General features: G+C 35.4%; 1 protein-coding gene across 1 annotated transcript in view; it reads left to right on the forward strand.

Annotated features, from left to right (window-relative positions):
- Positions 1-17,098, forward strand: part of LOC121383673 (plasma kallikrein-like) — a 40,617-nt gene extending 23,519 nt beyond the window's left edge. The window contains exons 2-3 of the mRNA XM_041513767.1: positions 8,656-8,801; positions 16,241-17,098. Coding sequence (XP_041369701.1) covers positions 8,656-8,801; positions 16,241-16,423 — 329 coding nt within the window. The 3' untranslated portion in view covers positions 16,424-17,098. The remainder of the gene's footprint in view (positions 1-8,655; positions 8,802-16,240) is intronic.
- Positions 17,099-21,562: the final 4,464 nt, after the last annotated feature.

Genomic DNA, 21,562 nt, shown 5'->3' on the forward strand with positions numbered 1-21,562 from the left:
CTTACAATTTTAACAGGATTTACTAGGGTGGGGATTTCTTTAGGGGTGTCCGGTTGTTAACAAGCTTCATTTTATCCTCCAACATTGTTTTTCCATTAGCCAAGTGAGCTTTTATATGCGCTTTTCCATAGACAGGACAGTACGTAGCACTGCATACCAACGCGGGACACTGGATTTAACGGGGCAAAAACAATCGGAAAATGCATCCCACGACACAAGGCTGCACCCCAGGCAAGCGTTCTACCCTCTGAACTAAATGCCCCCCGCCACCCCCACCTTCGCCTTCCGCGCGAACAAGGAAATATGTATTTGGTAGAAGAAATGTGGTGGAATCGTTTCGGTTCCATCCTGTAATTGTAGCCTACCGTATACGGAAATATTTTCGCGGCTAAAATAATTCTCGATCGGGTTTCATTTTACATTTTCACGAGGAATTCTTTTTGCGACTTTGTCCCCCGATAATAAAATCAAAATTACCCATATTTCTTTTTCCAAATTTTCAATGACGATTTCACGCACACACTTGGACATGTTTACCATGCTGTCAGCGAGACATCAATGTTGTATGTTGTCGATGGAATACGCACATGCGATACAGAAAATTGAAAAAAACGCAAATATCAGAAGAAATAATGTTTAATTATTGGTGGTACCCATAAAGTTCCATTCAAGGTTACAGAGAAAACTGAGATTACGTAACAACAGACTAACACCCAACTGGGTGCCATTGCGATCAAATCCACGTGACCATGCAGGTTTACAGAACCACGTGACCTTGCGAATAATTTGGCGGTAAAGACAATGTGCATACAAAACCCGGTATAAATTTAACAGGTACCTCTGACTGCTTGATTCTGATATGGGTAAGGCGTGTAGAGATAAGATTATATATTATAAGGTAAATAATGTAAATATTTCGAACGTTAGCATATATACACACACCCGTCAGTGAACATTTTACTGTGTTTCGGCGTTTCCAGTTGTATTCTTGGTTACAGGCCAAAGGCGCTCTGTAATCCCTGCTTTATGAAACCCAGTCAGTACGTGGTAAGGATTATCAACGATATGCTGAAATGCTTTCATGAGCCATACTGCGCAGAGGTTTTACCACACTGGTATTCAAGTTGACCCGAACAGCATTTGTATATGGTCTTTTACCTTGGCTCCATACCAATTAATGAACTCTTCTTTCATTACTCCCTTCATGGGTTTGTTGATAGAAAGATCCATTGGCTGTAATTGATCAGTGCAGTTTGCAGGAACTTGCACTGGTAAAATTCCATTTTTATCCCAATGTCCCTTACAATTGTCAGTCCACTGGGCCCTGAAAACATCGAACAGACAGACCTTTTTTGGGGGGTCTTCCTGTAGGCCCAAGTTCTTTGATCATCTTTTTCCTGTACGGAATCAAGACGTTATTAAAGTAGGAAATCATAGACGCCTCGTTGGACCAGTGTTTAGCGTTATGGGTGATATGCCAGTCCTCGTGCCACTTCGCCCCCTCGGGCAGTTTTGGATGACATCTATCAGTTAATCCATCAAAGATTACCTGTGTAGGTAAAAATGATCCACTTGCAGCATCAGCTAGGACTGCAGTTATTTTACGCTTGCCATCTAATCCAGTGATAGGGACATTATGAGCCCCTGTCACTTCCATGGTGTAGTTACCGATTGGGATGTAATGAATCCCCGTCTGGTCCCAATTAACGACAGGTTCGTTGGGTATGTTATGCCCATGGACCATCTTTTCCAGTTGACAAAGCATTCGTTCTTTCTCTTTACTTGTAATACCCCTTCGTTTGCTCCATCCTAATAGCTCTAGGAACTTGTTAGCCCAGTCCTGCAGACTTAAATCCCAATCGTTGTTTGCAAGTTTCTCAAAAATTTCCGTATTGAAAAAATATTCTCGCTAAGAAGTAAAACACCAAAATCACTTACCCCGTGTCCATGTTGGTGTCCCCTACAGTGAATTTAAATTTCATATTAACCAATATATCTTTTCGACTTGGCAAGACGATTGGGACGGTGCGGTTGCGAACAAGCTTCATTCTGTCTAGGCAGTCTTGGGGAGTGGCAGTCATCGTACAGGCAGTGCAGGAAGGATGAAGTAGTCTTGTGCCGTGCCCGCATCGACCATACGTATTTGACGCATTCATTTATTTTAAAGAATCTTTGGATTTGCCTCATGCCAGGGTTGGTGTACTGTATACTGATTTTAAATATAGTATTAACAAATTTATCATTTCGACTTGGCAACATGATTGGGACGGTGCGGTTGCGAACAAGCTTCGTGCCATCAAGCCGGTTTTGGGAGAGTGGCAGTCCTCCTATATACAGTGCAGGAAGGATGAGGTAGTCTCGTGTCGTGCCTGCATCGGTCATACTTACTTGACCCATTCATTTATTTTGAAGAAGGATCCTCTACCTCGGTGTGAGTATTGTCAGTGTACTCTGACGGTGCGCCACATTTTGGTGGAGTGTCCTCATCTCAAAGAAACTAGAAAAGATATATTTGCTCAGAGAAATGTGGTGGAATCATTTCGATTCCATCCAGAACTTATATTATAGTTTCTACTAGCCCGAGTACTCTGACTGTAAGAGAGCTAGACGGATATTTGGACATAAACACGCTCTCATTACAGTAATGAGAGCGTGTTTATGTCCAAATGTCCGTCTAGCTCTCTTACAGTCAGAGTACTCGGGCTAAGTTTCTACGTGATACTGACTTTTATTGTAAATTTTTATTTTATCTATCTGTGATATTTGTATTTACTTTGTATTTGTGTTTTTATTTAAATCTTGAATTTTTATATTGATGTGATTCAACATTTAATGCTTTGCTTTTACCGTAGTGTGACACCCAATAGCCGATGTATTTTTCGTGCTGGGGTGTCGTTAAACATTCATTCATTCATTATTTTAAAGAAGGACCCTCCCCCTCAGTGTGAACATTGTCAGTGTACACTGACTGTGCGCCACATTTTGGTGGAGTGTGATCATCTCAAACCGACGAGAAATGATATATTTGTCAACAGAAATGTTTTGGAATCTTTTAAATTCCATCCAGAATTAAAGGGACATTCCTGAGTTTGCTGCATTGTAAGATGTTTCCGACTAATAAAATATTTCAACGATTAAACTTACATATTAAATTTATTTTCTTGTTTAGAATATCAGTGTCTGTATATTCAGTGTGTTTCTTGTCATCTTAATATTTGTAAGAAGCCCAAACTGGATTTTGTCTTAAAAGTAATTTCGTACGTACGAAAAAATATTTTTTAGGAAATAAAATGAAAATTAACCAAGTACAAATATTAGAACGATCAGAAACACTTTTAATATACAGCCACTAATATTCTAAACAAGAAAATATATTTAATATGTAAGTTTAATCGTAGAAATATTGTATTAGTCGATAAAATCTTAAAACATTACAGCAAACTCAGGAATATCCCTTTAATACATTATTTATGTACTCTTTAATGAACTAATTGTAAAGTTTTAAAAACACTTTGACTTCTATACAAAGTTTTAAAATGTACTTAGCTTGATTTTATGTATTGTATTATACTTTTCACCCACAGCTCCTTACACTGTGGTTTTACATAAATATATATTAATAATATTTTCATATACTTAACATTTGTGACACCCAATAGCCGATATGTATTTTTGTGCTGGGGTGTCGTTAAACATTCATTCATTCATGCATTTTAAAACTCCTACATCTACCCTTGAAAGGTTATCATCACTAGTAACTGATAACTATTAGTTCACTAATAAATATTTTAAAGATAAAGTTTAGTAAGATAACAATAAATACACTGAATTGTCTTGGTGATATCCATACTGTAGAACATTATTGAAATAGCAGCTTTGGACCATTATGGTTGCCAGATTCGAGGTTTTGAAAACTTGTTTTATTTAGAAACGTTACAAAATAAATTCATGAAGTTTCTGTTGTCAGTTAAGAAGTCAACGCCTGTGAATATGTTATATGGAGAACTGGGGCATTACTCAGTCTCCCTTGATGTCAAATTAAGAATGATAACGTTTTGGTTTAAACTAATAACTGGAAAACACACAAAGTAATCATTCTTGGTATATGAATTATTGCTGAATGATTATAAAAATGGAATATGTGATCATAAATGGTTAAAGTTTGTCAAATCTGTTTTGGAATGAATGAATGAATGAATGAATGTTTAACGACACCCCAGCACGAAAAATACATCGGCTATTGTGTGTCAAACTATGGTAATGCAAATAAATAAAGTGATGATCAACATCAATATAAAAATTCAAGGTTTAAACAAAAACAGTGTAAAGAACTGTGCAAAAATACAAATACAAATATCACAGAATTTTACGGACACCGAATTTTACTCTAAACTTCAATTTGTGCTGTATTGGCCATTCTCAAAGAGAATGTTACACCCCTGCACCACGGTGAGGTTACAGCACACGCAGGGGAATCTGTTTTGGATGACGTTGGATATAGTAATGTATGGACTGCACAGTGTAACCAGATATCAGATGTAAATCTATTAAAACAAAGAATATTTTTAAGATTACAGGATCAGTTCTTACAAACATGGAACAATGAAATTGTTAATTCATCTAAAGCATCTTGTTACAGACTGTTTAAATAAAATATTGTGTTCGAGACATATTTAACCAATTTAGAGAAAAAATATTGGTTACACTATTACATTTTCGACTCTCAAATCATTATCTTCCCATTGAAAAAGGCAGATGGAAAAAAATAACTTTAACAAATAGAACATGCTTTCTGTGTACAAATAACGAAATTGGTGATGAATTTCATGATATAATGTGTTGTCCTTTTTTCAAAGATGAAAGAACAAGACTTCTGCCAAAGTGTTGCCAGTCTAGACCAAATGTTATAAATTTAGAATGCTATTTGACAGTTAAAAAAACTGGTGTTCTCAGAAAGCTAGCAGTTTTCTGTAAAGAAATTATGCGTATTCTTAAGTCCCAGGGCTGAAATCTGTTTTTACAATTTCTTTTTATTTGTATATGCAATGTATGTCTTCAAATGCAAGTATGAATCCATAGATCTACACTTGTTTTATCTGATGTACATTATTATGACGAATGTGCCATCTTGTCATTTATTTATTTAATTATATTTTTACAATGTACCTCATATGCCGTTGAATTACGGCCAGAGTGTAAATAAAGTTCAGTTTAGACAGCTTCGCTATTTTTAAAGGGACATTCCAGAGTTTGCTACAATTTCTAAGTTGTTATCGACTAACGGAGACTTTTTAACGATTGTAATTGCATATCAAATATATTTTTCTGCACAAAATATTAGTGGCTGTAAAGTAAACGTGTCGTGTGTCTGATCGTTCTAATATTTGTACTAGGTTACATTTAATTTTATTTCCAAAAATATTGTTTTTCCTACGTACGAAATTATTTGAAGACAAAATCCAGTTTGGGCTTCTTATAACTATTAAAACGACCAGAAACACATTGAATATACAGACACTGATATTCTAAACAAGAAAATATATTTAATATGTAAGTTTAATCGTAGAAATATTTTATTAGTCGGAAACATTTTACAATGCAGCAAACTCAGGAATGTCCCTTTAAAGGGACAGACCCTAGTTTCAGCCCGTGAAAATTAACACTAAGTTTAGTTAATCTACAAACCTGTAACACATTTGGATAAAGTTACAATTGAGTAAAACATGAGTCTGTGACTTTGAAATGGTGAACCCCTGCGTGTGCTGTAACCTCACCGTGGTGCAGGGGTGTAACATTCTCTTTGAGAATGGCCAATACAGTACAAATTGAAGTTTAGAGTAAAATTCGGTGTCCGTAAAATTCTGTGATATTTGTATTTGTATTTTTGCACAGTTCTTTACACTGTTTTTGTTTAAACCTTGAATTTTTATATTGATGTTGATCATCACTTTATTTATTTGCATTACCATAGTTTGACACCCAATAGCCGATGTATTTTTCGTGCTGGGGTGTCGTTAAACATTCATTCATTCATTCATTGAAATGGTGAAATACCCTCTAAAGATAGACTGAAACTCGGACTCCATAACTGTTACTTCTCAGACGCACGTGCATTTTTTAAAATATGAGAAATGCATTTTGTGATATTAGAAACACCAGGAAGACCAAAAACACTTTGAATGTACGAAAATTGATAATCTAAACCATAACATCTTAAGTAAAGTATGATTTCAGTTATCAGTAACGGCTATAATAGTAAACAATATACATTAGTGATTATAAATGCGTACGAAGAAATACAAAAATTCTTGTACACGTTAAATATGCTTATAGACTAGATGTTAATACAAATAGTGATATAACTCACATATTACTAAATTTATGAGAATGTGCGTATAGCAACGTCGATGTCCATAATATTGAAACGTCATCGAATTGTTGACGTAATAGATTTTGTTTCCATCAACGTCCGTAATACACGGAAACTATCGAAGTGCCAATTTTATTTTATTACTTCCTTTTCTTTAACTAAATTCAAAGATAAACTGATGTGTAGACTTACACAAATACATTAGCACAACTACGTTTATCAAGCGATTTTGGTGGGAGTGTTATGATCTGAAGTCGACGAGAAATAATATATTCGGCAACAGAAATGTTTTGGAATCTTTTAAATTCCACCCAGAATTAATTTTAAAGTTTTTAAAACACTTTGATTTCTGTACAAAGTTTTAAAATATACTTGCCTTGATATTTGTATTGTATCCTTAAACTGTGGTTTTACATAATTGTATAAATAATTTTTCCATATAGGGCCTACTTACCTTTTGTGACACCCAATAGACGATGTGTATGCCTGTGCTAGGGTGTCGTTCATGCATTCATACCCGTGCCGCAACTGTATTTTCCTGCGATAGATCCATCTTGCTGTCAGAATACCAAATGCATTTTCAACAGTTCTTCTTGCTCTGGACAGCCGATAATTGAACATTCTTCTTTTTTTTCTGCTGTAACGTTCCTACCTGGGTAGGCCTAGGATCGCATACGCCGTATTAGAGGAAACGCTTCATCACCTACATGAGAATTGGCCCTTCACTAGGAGCTCCTGGTAGCACTTTGCCAAACTAAACCACAAACCCGGCCTCAACTACTAGGTCAAACCCACTCGCACACACAACCCTAAATCCAGCCTTTCTTTGTGGGTTTATTTTTCTTCTCTTTTTTTCTGGGCCTGGGGCCAGCTGTACGTACACGGAAACAGGTGGGATACATATGGGTATGGGGAGTTATGCGTGACTGGAAATACTGATGTCGAATTATTTCATTAACCCCCCCCCCCCCAGTTTTAAAAACTAAACTTAAAAAATAACAACATTTATTTCGTTAAAAGCATTAATTTCATGGATGGTTCAAATTATTGTTTGAATCGATTGTAATTAGTTTACTTGAATGACGTTTGTGTCATCCAATAGCCGATGCGTTTTGTTGTTGAGTGGGTGTTTCATTCGTTTTGTTTCTCTTTTTTGCTGGGATGTTAAATATTCCGACAAATGTCTCTTGTTAATCTGAACTCGGAAGTACTGTTTGAACCTCTCTTCATCCAACTCCAGTTCGTCTATCGGCCTCTAATATTCACCATATTGCTTTCCTCTCTGTAGGATATTGTTCACACCACCTATTCCCTACCCCCCCCCCCCCCCCCCCCCCCCCCCCTTCTGCCCTTTTCTTGCAGCATACATGTAACACAAGATAGTTACGCCAAGACAATGTTGTGGCGGCGCTAGCATGTCCATCGTGTAGTAGCGGTTTCTGTCACAATCACAGTCCATAGTGAATTTACGATCATGATTCTTAATGAAATGCATAAAGAGGTTTCTGCCAGAGGGTAAAACGGGTATGGTGCCATACCCAAAATTTTACTTTTTTAAGTTAACTTTTTGACAAAATTAATTACACTTATCATTACTGTACGATTTTCGTAACCCCTACCCCAAACTTAACCCATTTTCTTTCTGGGGGAGGTCCCCCATACCCCCTGTTGACTGTGGTTGCATTCAATTCCATGGCACCATACCCAAAAATTTCTTTCTGGCAGAAACACTGAGAGAATATTATTTGATCAATCATTTTACATCGAAAATTGTGAGAACGATAATTTAGTTCGCGCCTCGCACTCTCACATCTGATATTTCATGGTGGGTTTTTTAAGTTTTCTTTGTTTAACGACACCACTAGAGCACATTGATTATATTAATAATTGGCTATTGGATGTCTAACATGGTAATTTTGACATATAGTATTAGAGAGGAAATGCGCTACATGTTTCCATTAGCAAGTGATCTTTTATATGCACCATCCCACAGATAGGATAGCACATACCACGGCCTTTGATATACCAGTCTTAGTGCACTAGCTGGAATGTTTTGTTTTTGTTAAATTTTAAGATGTCATTTACATAGTGAAGACATGCTACCTGAATTAATTTTGCATATTAAATGGATTACGCAAAGTCTGAAATTATATCAGAGGCTTGGACTGGGTGTTTTAGTTACAAAGTGGAGCTTTTTGTCCTTCTTGTGTTTTTTTATGTGTTTTTTCTTTGTGTTTGTTTTAATGTCCATAATTCTCTGCAACAGTGTCTTTTAATATTTCTAGATACTGGTGGTGTGGAAAACTCAATGAATGAACTAAACGTGGAGGTTATACCGAACTGGCTGTGCTCGTCAATGTGGAGGCGAGTTGGGATACACGTGCTGGATGCACAAGTGTGTGTCGGGTATGGGGACACCGGTGCCTGTTACGTAAGTCAAATCCTCAAATAAGATGTCAGTATTTCAGATAAATACCAGAAAGTCGGTATGTGTGTGCGTCTCTCTCTCTCTCTCTCTCTCTCTCTCTCTCTCTCTCTCTCTCTCTCTCTCTCTCTCTCTCTCTCTCTCTCTCTCTGTATGTATGTGTTTGTCTGTATATCTATGTGTGTGTGTGTCTGTCTTTGTGTGTGTGTGTCTGTGTGTCTCTCTGTGTGTAGTGTGTGTGTGCTTGTGTAGTGTTTGTGCAGCGTGTGTGTGTGTGTCTGTGTGTAATGTGTGTGGGGGTTTGTTTGAGGTTTGGATATTGTTGTTTCTGTGGGTGTTTTGATTTCCTGTTGTGTGGGGTGTTTTTTTTCGTTCTAGGGTGTCGTTAATCATTTATTAGTCCCCAACCGGTCCAACCGGAGGGCACTTTAGGTTTCATCTCCGTCCTTATGTCCGTCTGTCCCACATAAAGTTTTCTGTATTTTGTTTTTGTCACAATGCCTTGAAATATTGGGCTGAACTTTTTTTTGTAGCTTTACCGTGTTCTGATACATATCGAGTTTGACTTTCATGACGACTTAACCATGTTTGACAGCGTTATGGCCCTTGAACTTACGAGATCTGAAAATCTGTTTTCTTGACTTTTATTTTTACAATGCCTCAAAATATTGATATAAAATTTTCTATATAGCTTTATCATATTCTGTTACACATCAAGTTTGACTTTCATGGCAATTTACCCAATTTTTTAAAAATATTTTTACAGTTATGGCCCTTGAATTTAGGAAATACAAACATGTCTTGTACCGGCCTCGCTGGTGTCGTGGTTAAGCCATCGGACATAAGGCTGGTAGATACTGGGTTCGCAGCCCGGAACAGGCTCCCACCCAGAGCAAGTTTTAACGACTCAGGGTAGCTGTAAGACCACTACATCCTCTTTTCTCTCACTAACCACTAACCCACTGTCCTGGACAGATAGCTGAGGTGTGTGCCCAGGACAGCGTGCTTGAACCTTAATTGGATATAAGCACGAAAATAAGTTGAATTTTGAATGTATGTGACATGTATTGCTGTAGCAGTACTCTCGCAATGCTTGTTTTTACACGCGTTCGTGTCACCAATCATTACAATACATTTAGCTGGTGATGCCAAAGTTTGTCGTTTTATTCGTTGCTATGTTGGCAATGAAAAGGCAGATTCTGAATAAAAGGAATATATATATGGAATATTTTAAATTGAACCTAGAATGAATTTTAAAGTTTTAAAAACATTTCGATTTCTTATCAATTTTTTATTTTTTTATTTACTTACTGTGATATTTGTATTTTTACAGCTCTTTGCAGTTTGTACATGAATATATAATTTCTACATTGTATTTTATTGTAATTTTATTCATATACTTACCTTTGTTTGACACCCTATAGCCAATGTATTCTTTGCGTCGGGGTGTCGTTAAAAGTTTATTCATTAATTTATTCTAAATAAAGTGCATAATTAATATATTTCTAATGAATTATATATTTTATTGAATTTTATACATAATTAGTTTTCAAAATCTTTATTACAGACAACCTTTTTTTTAACTTTTTTCTTTTTTAAGTTATTGTTTCAATAATACTAGATCGCTCTGTATCTCTACCGTGTACTCACCTTTAATACAAATGACCTATGTTTAATAATTAAGTTAAGAAAACAGAGGACATTTAATACAAATAACTTATGTTTTAATAGTTCATTTAAGAAAACAGAAGACATTTAATACAAATGACTTATGTGTTAATCGTTTTGTTAAGAAAGCAGAAGACATTTAAAGTACAGTTTCAGTTCACTCTAATTAAAATTAGCTCCACCATTATCTAACGGCAGCCAGTTGGAGCTCATGTCCACCAATCAAAACCTTACTTGCAGAATCATGCCAGTGATTTGAAAATAATTTGAAAACATTCCGAATTATCCTGAGGGTATACGACATGTTTCAGGTGAATTACGAATGCCTTATTTAATTTTAATCAGATTGCTAACAACACTACGTAGTCTCCAATGTCCAAGTAACATTTTGTCTGTAAATAATAATTTAAATATTGACCAATCACACTTCGCCTTTTATAACGTAGTCTCCAATGTCCAAGTAACATTTTGTCTTTAAATAATAATTTAAATATTGACCAATCACACTTCGCCTTTTATAACGTTATTTGGGAGCATACAAATTCTAAAAATATCGGGCGAGTCTATTTTAGTGGCCGCAGTACAACGAACCATACCAGTAAGTACGGGATGGGTTATCAGTCTTCAATTTTACATTATTAAATTATTTATTTATTAAAAAAACTAAAAACTAAATCAGTCTTCAGTTTTGCATTACAAATTATTTATTTTATCAAATAAAACATGTTTTAAGGCATTCGTAATTCACACGAAACATGTCGTATACCCTCAGGATAATTCGGAATGTTTTCAAATTATTTTTAAATCACTGGCATGATTCTGCAAGTAAGGTTTTGATTGGTGGACATGAGCTCCAACTGGTTGCTGTTAGATCCACATGTAATAGTGGAGCTAATTTTAATTAGATTGAGTTTCAGTTCAGCAGCTTTAAAATGGAAGTCAAATAAAAACAATATGGTTTTTTGTTTGGGATTTTTTCGTCTAAAAAGGTATCGTCTGATCATAAGTGTACGAGGCGGGGGGGGGGGGGGCACCCCTCCCCCACTAGTACTGAAGAAAATCCTAAAATTCTGGCAAAGGACGATAGATATATTCGCGCAAAATGTTCTAACCTGAGGCCTTTATGCCATATATTTCCATTGTTCTACCCGCAAAATTAGTTGTAATTGATGTAAAAATGCCTATGATTCGTTTGCAACTCTATGCAACTGTTTGGCAGTAATGCTAATAGAAAAAAACCCGTTGTTATCCAGATTAGCACATTTTCGTTTAATTCGGGCAAAAAACAGCGTGCCTCCCTGTACAAATTATATTTGTGAAGACATTGCTGTGTGTATGATGTATGTAATTGTTGCCCAGATAGTTCTTGGACAACCTATTTGTTTGTGAAATTGAATTAGGTGCTGTTTCAGAAAATATTTATTCACTGCATGAATTTCTTGAATTTATTGTTTGTCAATGCACGTTTGCTTTTTGGTTTTACTGTGTTGGTATGTGTACTATCGACATATTTAGCTGTGTGGAGTTTTGACGATGTGTATACATTCACAACATGCACCTTGTGTTTCAATGATTCTTCGTTTAGGGCTGGGGGTGGGATACGGTGAGGTTGATATCTTGCTTTTTAATCTATGTATGCTTTATAAAAGATATTAGGGTATTTACACTGAAGTAAATATTTAAAATTGTAACCGTAACAATAATATTTACCTTTCGCAATATTAAAATTATATATTCTATATACATTATAAAATGTTGGGATTTAAATAAAAATTGGTGAATTTTTGTAAATTCCTTATCAAGATTAACAGTCAAAGCAATAGAATGTTCTGTTACATTGCTTGCTATCATACGATGCTACGCATTTGCCCATTTGTAATATTTTTATAATAATATATATGGTGGCAGCTGCTTCGTGGTGCTGTTGTGATTTTGTAACATGTACAAAATAAATACGACTGCTATACGTTTAGACTTGCAAAGTCGTGTCTTTTGAGGTGTGTCTGATGCAGACTCATAGCATATGCTAGGAGAAGCAACATAATGGCTAACTGATTGTACCATACAACATAACGTGTATCGGTATGGCAGTGAACAGTAGATGGTATCACACCACAAAAGGGACGGATGTGGCTCAGGTTGAGCGTTCGACTGAGGTGCTTAGGTCTTTGGGTCTGAACCGTCTCGGCGACCGATTGATTTCTTTTTCACACCCCAAGCAATGCTCCACAGCTAGTATATCAGAAAGTTAGTTTTGTTTAACGAGACCACTAGAGCACATTGATTTATCAACTATCGGCTATTGGATGTCAATCATTTGGTAATTTTAAAAACCCGATATATTTTCCCATTCTTTTAAAAGGCACTATTCCACAGACAGGGTAGCACATACCACGGTATTTGATATACCAATCGTGGTGCACTGGCTGGAACGAGACATAGACCAATGAGTTAACAGACGACGATCGTCCTACACCGACGTCGCACCGTGCGAGCGCTTTATGACTGGGTTACACGTCGCCCCCCCCCCCCCCCCCCCCCCCCCCAGTATATTAAACGCCGTAATATGTGCAGACAGGGCTGTGAAAATTAACAGCATCACCCAGTGTTTATAACATGGCGTTGATAGCTCGTTATATGTCGACGATTTTCAGATTTGCTACAGGTCGTCCAGTATGAGTATCACTGAACGCCAGTTGCAGCTTTGTTTGAATAAACTTCAACAATGGGCAACTGACAATGGATTTCGATTCTCAAAGTAAAAAAACCGTCTGTATGCATTTCTGCCAGAAAAGAGGTCACCATTTAGTTCCTCAGCTGTTTCTGGACAAAGCTCCGGTTCCAATTGTGGAGGAGACCAAATTTCTGGGGGTTATTTTTGACAAGACAAGACTTTATTTACACGGTGGCGTCGTGGTAGGCCATCGGTCTACAGGCTGGTAGGTACTGGGTTCGGATCCAGTCGAGGCATGGAATTTTTAATCCAGATACCGACTCCAAACCTTGAGTGAGTGCTCCGCAAGGCTCAATGGGTAGGTGTAAACCACTTGCACCGACCAGTGATCCATAACTGGTTCAACAAAGGCCATGGTTTATGCTATCCTGCCTGTGGGAAGCGCAAATAAAAGATCCCTTGCTGCCTGTCGTAAAAGAGTAGCCTATGTGGCGACAGCGGGTTTCCTCTAAAAAAATGTGTGTGATCCTTAACCATATGTCAGACGCCATATAACCGTAAATAAAATGTGTTGAGTGCGTCGTTAAATAAAACACTTCTTTCTTTCTTTATTTACACTCGGGCCGTTATACAACGGCATAGGAGGAATATATATACATAAACATTTTGTTATATACACGTGACAAGATGGTTGACAGTAAATACATTAATTACAATACATACACAAACACATATACAATCACGCACATCAATATATTATGTAATAATACAGATATTTAATACAAATATACGGGTATCCAAGTACTTATAAACGAATAGATTGTTAAACTTATATATGGTGCAGTGGATAATGATAGTATTTTGTTAAATATGTTTGGTTTTGATGGTGTTTGTAGTCAAGGGCGTTTGAATTCATTAGTTATTATATTTATGAAATATGATAATTTCTTTAGGGTACTAATTCGTTTATTCACCATTAGTTCTCTGAATTTACAAGTACTTGGTTGCGTATAATAATATGGGTGTAGCAACTGGACTCTTGAATGGCAAATAAAAAGATAATGGAACTCGTCGCCAATATCCATTACATTACATAATGTGCAAATTCTATCTTCTATGAGTATATTATTCCAACGTCCAATTTCAACGGGTAGGTAATGGTTAGACGTTCTAAATTTTAAGAGTGCTGTCCACAGTTTTTCTGGTAGTTTATTGATATAGCTTTCGAAAAATAGTTGTTCTTTGTATAATCGGTAAGTGTTGCCTCTCGATGACAGTGATATGTTATTTTTCCATGTTTGTAAATACTGATCGCATTGTCTTTGTTTAATTTGTTGTGAGAGACAATTTACTGATATGAAAGATTGTCTTATCCAGATATCACCCATTCCCAAGTTATTCAATGTGTTTTTAACAGTATTAATCCAGTTATAGTTAGTTCCGTTAGTAAGGTGGTCATTTAACATAATTTTGTATAAAAGAGTAAACAATTTTGATTGTTTTCCTGATATCAGTCGCGCCCAGTAACATACCATTCTTCTATATATAATTAACTCGACAGGCGTTCTCCCCAACTCTCCATAAAGCATAAATATTGGTGTTGCGTTCTTAACGGGTATGATGTGTCTTAGAAAGTTTATTTGTACAGAATTAAATAAATCAACTTTTTCATATCCCCATATTTCACATCCATATAATAAAACTGGCAGAACCATTGAGTCAAACGTTTTAAGTTTACATTCGGTTGATAGATAGTTGTCCTTTGATTTTGATAGTACAAAGTACATGGCCTTTTGTTCCTCATTTACAGTATGTGAAAAAGAAGGGCATAAAGGCCCTCAATATCTTAAAAGTTATTGGCAAGACTGAATGGGGAGCAGATCGAAATGTTATGCTCCGACTTTACAGATCTTTAGTTCGGTCTAAACTTGAGTATGGGTGCATTGTGTATGGGTCAGCACGTAAGTCTTACTTGCAAATGCTAGATCCCTATACACAACCAGGGACTTAGGCGTTATCTTGGTGCTTTCAAAACATCTCCTGTGGAGAGCTTGTATGTGTTTGATAATAAATATATGAAGTTTTTATTAGTTTCCAACATTGATTTAACAGACATTTCGGAAACGCCTTCATATTTTATTTTGCCACCTTGGTGTATCAAACCACCAAAAATTGTATTCGATCTTGTGCATCTAAAAAAAGATCGCACAGATGCAGTTATTTATAAACAACATTTCATGGAAATCCAAGAGAGGTACTGTGATTACATTCCTGATTACACAGACGGCCGGTCCTTTACAGAACTTGGTTTCTTAACGGCAATGAGGCGGGATCTATCTCAGTCGGTAGAACGCTCGCCTGAAATGCTTTTGTCGCACGATCTATGATAGTTTTTCCCCATTCCAACCAGTGTACTATGACTGGTATATCAAAGGCCGTGATATGTGCTCTTCTCTCTGTGAGGAAGTGTATATAAAAGATCCCTTGCTGCCTAATGGAAAAATGCAATATTGTTTCTTTCGTTTGAGGAACGAATTAGAAAGTAACTATTTTCTCCTTGGCCGAAGTACATAAAGTTTTCCTCAGAGTTACCAAATGTTTGACATCCAATAGCCGATGATTAATATATCAGTGTTCTCTGATGGTGTCGTTTAACATAACAAACGTTAACTTTATCAAAAGGCGTAGGTCTAGGACTGACCAATTTGTTTTAAATATATGACTCGTTTAATGTTTCAAGTAAGTATTGTAAGCATAGCTTCAAATGAAAAATAATACTGGTTCCACATTTCAAAATAAGCGAAATACTTTACTAGAAGTAAGTTTACAGGGATAGTATTATTAATGTTGTGTACATTTGTATATCGGTAAGACACCATGCATATTTTATTTGCTCTGCATGAATTAATATATATATATATATATATATATATATATATATATATATATATACACACACATGTGTATCTCATTTACTCTCATGCAAGTCGTGAATACTTTGTCTTAAGTACACTATCATTACACTGAACATTATTCAGCAAATATTAACATAAATATGCCATATATAATTAGTTTACTAATTCACTATTATTTCACATTGCAGGGAGATTCCGGTGGACCCCTCATGTGCGAGGTTGAAGGCAGATATTACGTCACTGGTGTGATGTCATGGCTAGTCAGCAACTGTTCAGCAATGGGCTTCCCAAATGTGTTTACGCGGGTTCCAAGCTATCTCGACTGGATATATGAAAAGCTGGAGTACTACGATTGGTGGAGATACAAATAAAAGACATTGAAAGATATTTATGAAATAACGAATACTGTGATTAGTCGAAAACACTGCTCCCCTGGTGAAATACATGATAGAACACAATGACCTTTGTAAAGGCGTGATGTGATGTGGAATTCGAGTTATTTTGACAATGGTAAAATAGTGTTGGTTTTCCTTGACTATATGTCATGAACATAAAAATGGAGCTTTCATTATTGGCCCTCGTCAAGAAATGTGGATCAGGGTGTTATGTGTATATATGGTTGTCGACGAATAAAACAAGACTACTATTAAAGGTTATATCGACGAAAAAACGAGCTTGTTTGTGTGAGGACAATGTTTGTGGTGACGAACAAAGACCCATCAGACCACATTACGGCTGTCCTGAAAATTTAATTAAGAAATTATAATTTCAGTCTGCTAATTGCAATTGGTGTTTTGGGGATTAATTGCAATTGGTGTTTTGGGGATCGTATAAACAAAAGGTAGTCGAGATGATGCAATAGCATGCCATTTGCTAATAGTGGAAATATTTTTTATGAGGCGCCAGTTTACTATTTAAAAGTTATTTCTTGGTATTTGAATACAATTCCTTGGTATAAACAAATGTTAAATTAATTTTTAATATCATACAACTATGCCAAACAATTCCTTGCATCAAGAAATGCTGACGATTCTTCGAGAATTTGATTTCTGGGTATGACAATGAATCCCCTGTAACTAATCTGGTAGCATGAAATATATAGAGGATACTTCTTCGTGTTTTTTTGGTCAAATATGATTTATATCTCATCTCGTGAAGTTTGCAATCATATCTGACGAGTCGCGTTTGCACGACGAGTGTGATATGACTACTAACTTCACGAGATCAGATATAAATCATATATGACAAAACATGAAATTTTCTATTTATTATATAACTTTTGGCAATGCACCTTTATTTGTTAAATGTCAGCAGCAAAATGGTTCCGGCTTTCTGACAGTGAAGATAACACTTTCTACAGTGACGATAACACATGTTAGAGTGAAATAGTGAAATTTTCACTCTAAAATGTTCTCGTCACTAAATGATTGATAACACTTTTATTTCACTGATATTTTAAGATATTTCACTAAATGTTATATAATAAATAGAGCAGACATTAATACCACAGACCAAAAACATTTTCGATCGTTCTACGAAACGAGAAAATGCAACATGGAAATTCAGTTTAATGCACAGTGATAACACACGAACGTCATTACCTACTATCGAAATTATTAAATTATTTAACAACTGGTAAAAATTATATCGCTCATTTTTAATTTTTAAATAGTAAAACGGCGCCATTTGGTAATCATGCTATGTACTGAAAGAATGACTGTGTTTGCGAGTAAATGTGACTGACGAATGCATAATTGATACACATAGTTCTATATAAATGCACACAGCTTAATCGTATATCGTGGTATGTGGATTGATAGGCTTGTATATAACAAATCTGATCTCGTCCGTAAAATATACATATTTTAAAACTATTTTGGTAAATAACAATGATCAAATTAATGTGAAATGGTCATTTTCTAAAATTACAAGAAAATTGGAAAAAAACTAACTAAATATTTATACAAAACTTAAGCATCATTGTCAGTGTATCATTTTTATTATACAACACTGACGTGTTTTTATTTTTATTTATTTGTTTTCTCTAAAAAAAACCCAAACATTTGTGAATTGTAACAGCTATGTTGTTATAATAAATTTTTATATACATTTATACATACGCAGAGAAATCACATCTAGTAGATTATGAGTAAAGATGAAATTATTTAATACCGTTAACTTATGTTTTGTGGACAGAATAATTATTGTTACCTTAATGGTAGACACGAAAATAAGAGAATTCAAATTCCTCTACCCACCGTTCTGAAAAACAATGCTGGCAATGATGGATATGTTATTACGGTTTATATATAGATATATATTTTATCATAACAGTAATGCATATAGTGTAATTTAATGTATATAATATAGATATGTACATAGCAATTATTGTGTTGATATATTTGCGTGAAGAATTCATGCAACAAAGGTAAACTTTTTTATCATCTACTCTACGAGTATTTAGTTATACGACATCACAAAACAAAAAACCAATGTCTTATAACACGCACAAATTACAAAATATTCGTGGAAACGATCACAAGCTTGTCAAAATGCCTTTAACTCTGTCTTGTGCTGAAGTACAGTTTTAATAAACTGTTTTGTCGTTCAGAATACTATTAACGGTATCAACTGCTTTCAAAGATAAAGTACCCAATAGATTATTTTAAGATATAATTATTGCATGTTATGATAATCTGCACTGTTGAAATAAAAATGTAAATACTAGTAAACAACCATTTTGGGTTTGGCAACTCGCTGGAAAATACATACAAGTTGTATGTTAATGTTCAATAGACTAAAGATAAGTTAAATTTTTAAAACACCTGAAGGTTGAGAACATCATTCGTTACTTATTATAACAGACATAGTAACTTGTATTGTCGATTTGAAGACATATACGACTGGTCACCGCAGCCATGCCATCCAATCAAATAAGCGCGATGGAAATTGATAGCTTTGTGTCGTATAAGTTAACCTCAAACTGATTATTTTGTGACGAATAAGCGCAAGTCTCGTAAATACATTTTCTTCGAGCATACATTTAGATTTGTTTTTAACCTGGGTTTTTTAATAATATGTAAGAAATAGAATACTGCGTTGATGTCCGTTAGATACCATTTACCTTACATCCCGTTGGTTGAAAACGTTTGTTACACACCCGTTGTTGAGAACACCATGCGTTATGTTTTGTTACACATGGTCTTTAACACATGTACGCGTGTTAACAATTTCAAGACATATGACTGGCTGCTCCTAGGTGATGACCAGGTCACCAATTGCCATATAAGCAATGAAAAACTACACGATGGAAATCGATTAGACTAACGTATAGTTAACCTGACAATCATGTGTCTCGATGCGTAAGTCAGCTACAAATGCAACGGCCGTAAATAACTTTTAGTCGAAAAAGATGTTAAAATTTGCTTTAAACCAGTTTTTTTAAGGATATGTAAGAAATAAAATAATACATTCGTGTCCGTTAGATACCATTTATCTAGTTGTTTAAAAACGTATCAAACTCGCTTTCGCTTGTTAGATACATTTTAAAACAACTCGTTGTGAGATAAATGGTATCTAACGGCCACTCGTGTATTATTCTCAATATCCAACTATCTTTCGGTTGTTAGATATTTTTTTAAACAACTCATTTTAAGTTAAATGGTATCTAACGGTCACTTGTATATCGAGGTTTGAGTACGGGTGATTCCTCAATTCATATACTAGTATATGGATACACATGTTATCGAATTTGGCAGATTCGTTTTGGTATTTAATTACAAAAACAATATGTTAGTCGTTCATGTTTTTGGTGTAACAACTTGTATAATAGAACATGCCTTTGTTGTTAGTTCGGAGTAATTTTGTACTTATGTATATTTTTATATTTATACACATACCTGTATTTAAATGTATAATATTTTATGCTGAAGTAAAGCAACAGATATATTACATGTGTTGGCTTCTCAGTAATGTTTCTATATGTATAATATATGCTGAAATAAAATAATATATAAACTATATATTGGTTGGCTTTTTATTATGACGAATACGTATGTATTGCTCAGTGATCATTTGTAGTTGGACATGTTTGGTGTGTACCAGTTCATCTTTGAAAAGCATTTAGGCTACTATTGGAAAAGTATATTGCTACAAAAATAGATTGTGCGTATGCACTGGTATAGTGGTAAAGTGCTCGCCTGATGCGCGGTCGGTCTAGGATCAATCCCCGTCGGTGGGCCCATTGGGCTATTTCTCGTCCTAGCCAGTGCACCACGATTGGAATATTAAAGGCCGTGGTATGTGCTCTCCTGTCTGTGGGATGGTGCATATAAGAGATACCTAGCTACTGATGGAAAAATGTAGCGGGTCTCTAAGACTGCGTCGAAATTACCAAATGTTTGACATCGAATAGCCGATGATGAATAAATGAATGTGCTTTAGTGGTGTCGTTAAACAAAACAAACTTTGGTATAGTGGTTAGGAACATTATATTACAAGTAAACCAAAACTGCCATCAACATCCAATAAGATGGGGGAAGAACTATACTATTCATACAGAATATTTGAAGTGATGAAGGCATGAACCTTTTTTGTTTTGGAAGAGACCAGATAGTTACATCATCAGTGGTTTCATGTCTACTGAGCCACACCAACTACACTCTTCAGAAATTCGTGGCATCAATCACTATTTCACCAAATACTCATTCCACTCTGCATTGTGCAGAGATGCGGCCTTGATCACGTATTACTGTTTTGTCGTTCAGATGTCATATAACTGAATTATGTAAATTCATATTGTTCCAAAGTTTGGAAGAAATATTTCTCCAATAATAATGTCTATAGTCCGTCCTACAGGGAATGCCTTTTTCATACTATGACATTTACTACAAGCTATTTATTTCTGAACCGATTATTTTCTAAATTGCACACAAACATAGTTTGTGGGGGTTTTGGGGGTGGGTTGGGGTTGAGTTTTTTGGTTTGTTTTTTTGTTATTTCCAAAACACGTTTACTGTTCTTACATCAAACCAAACTGGAATTATTTATTATTTACAACAAAAAAATAAAAATAATAATAATTTAAAAAATGGTAGCAGGATGGGACGGACTCTACATTGTAGACATAACATATACAAGTCCACAATCACATATAATAAGTTACTCTTAGTAATAACAGCATATTTTATATATACAAACTTTATTAAATACACGCCAGCACATAGCCTACCACACCTTTGGTATAGAAGTCTTTGCATCAGTTTTATAAAATTCCATTTACAGTTTAAAATACTTTTTAAAAAAGTGTCTCAGGGGATAATATTTCAAAATCTTAGGTAACCACAATTTGGTTCACGTGATTTTCACCTATCTTCTTAACTATTAACTACTCAGTTGCCCCCCCACCCCCACCCCCCTCCCCCCAAACACAAAATCCTAGCTACGGCCCTGGTAACAGTTAGTATGTAGCAATTTGAAAATGAGGCACTTAGCGACTGACAGCATAAACA

The sequence above is a fragment of the Gigantopelta aegis genome, chromosome 10 (assembly GCF_016097555.1).
Source record: "Gigantopelta aegis isolate Gae_Host chromosome 10, Gae_host_genome, whole genome shotgun sequence".
NCBI classification, from domain to species: Eukaryota; Metazoa; Mollusca; class Gastropoda; order Neomphalida; family Peltospiridae; genus Gigantopelta; species Gigantopelta aegis.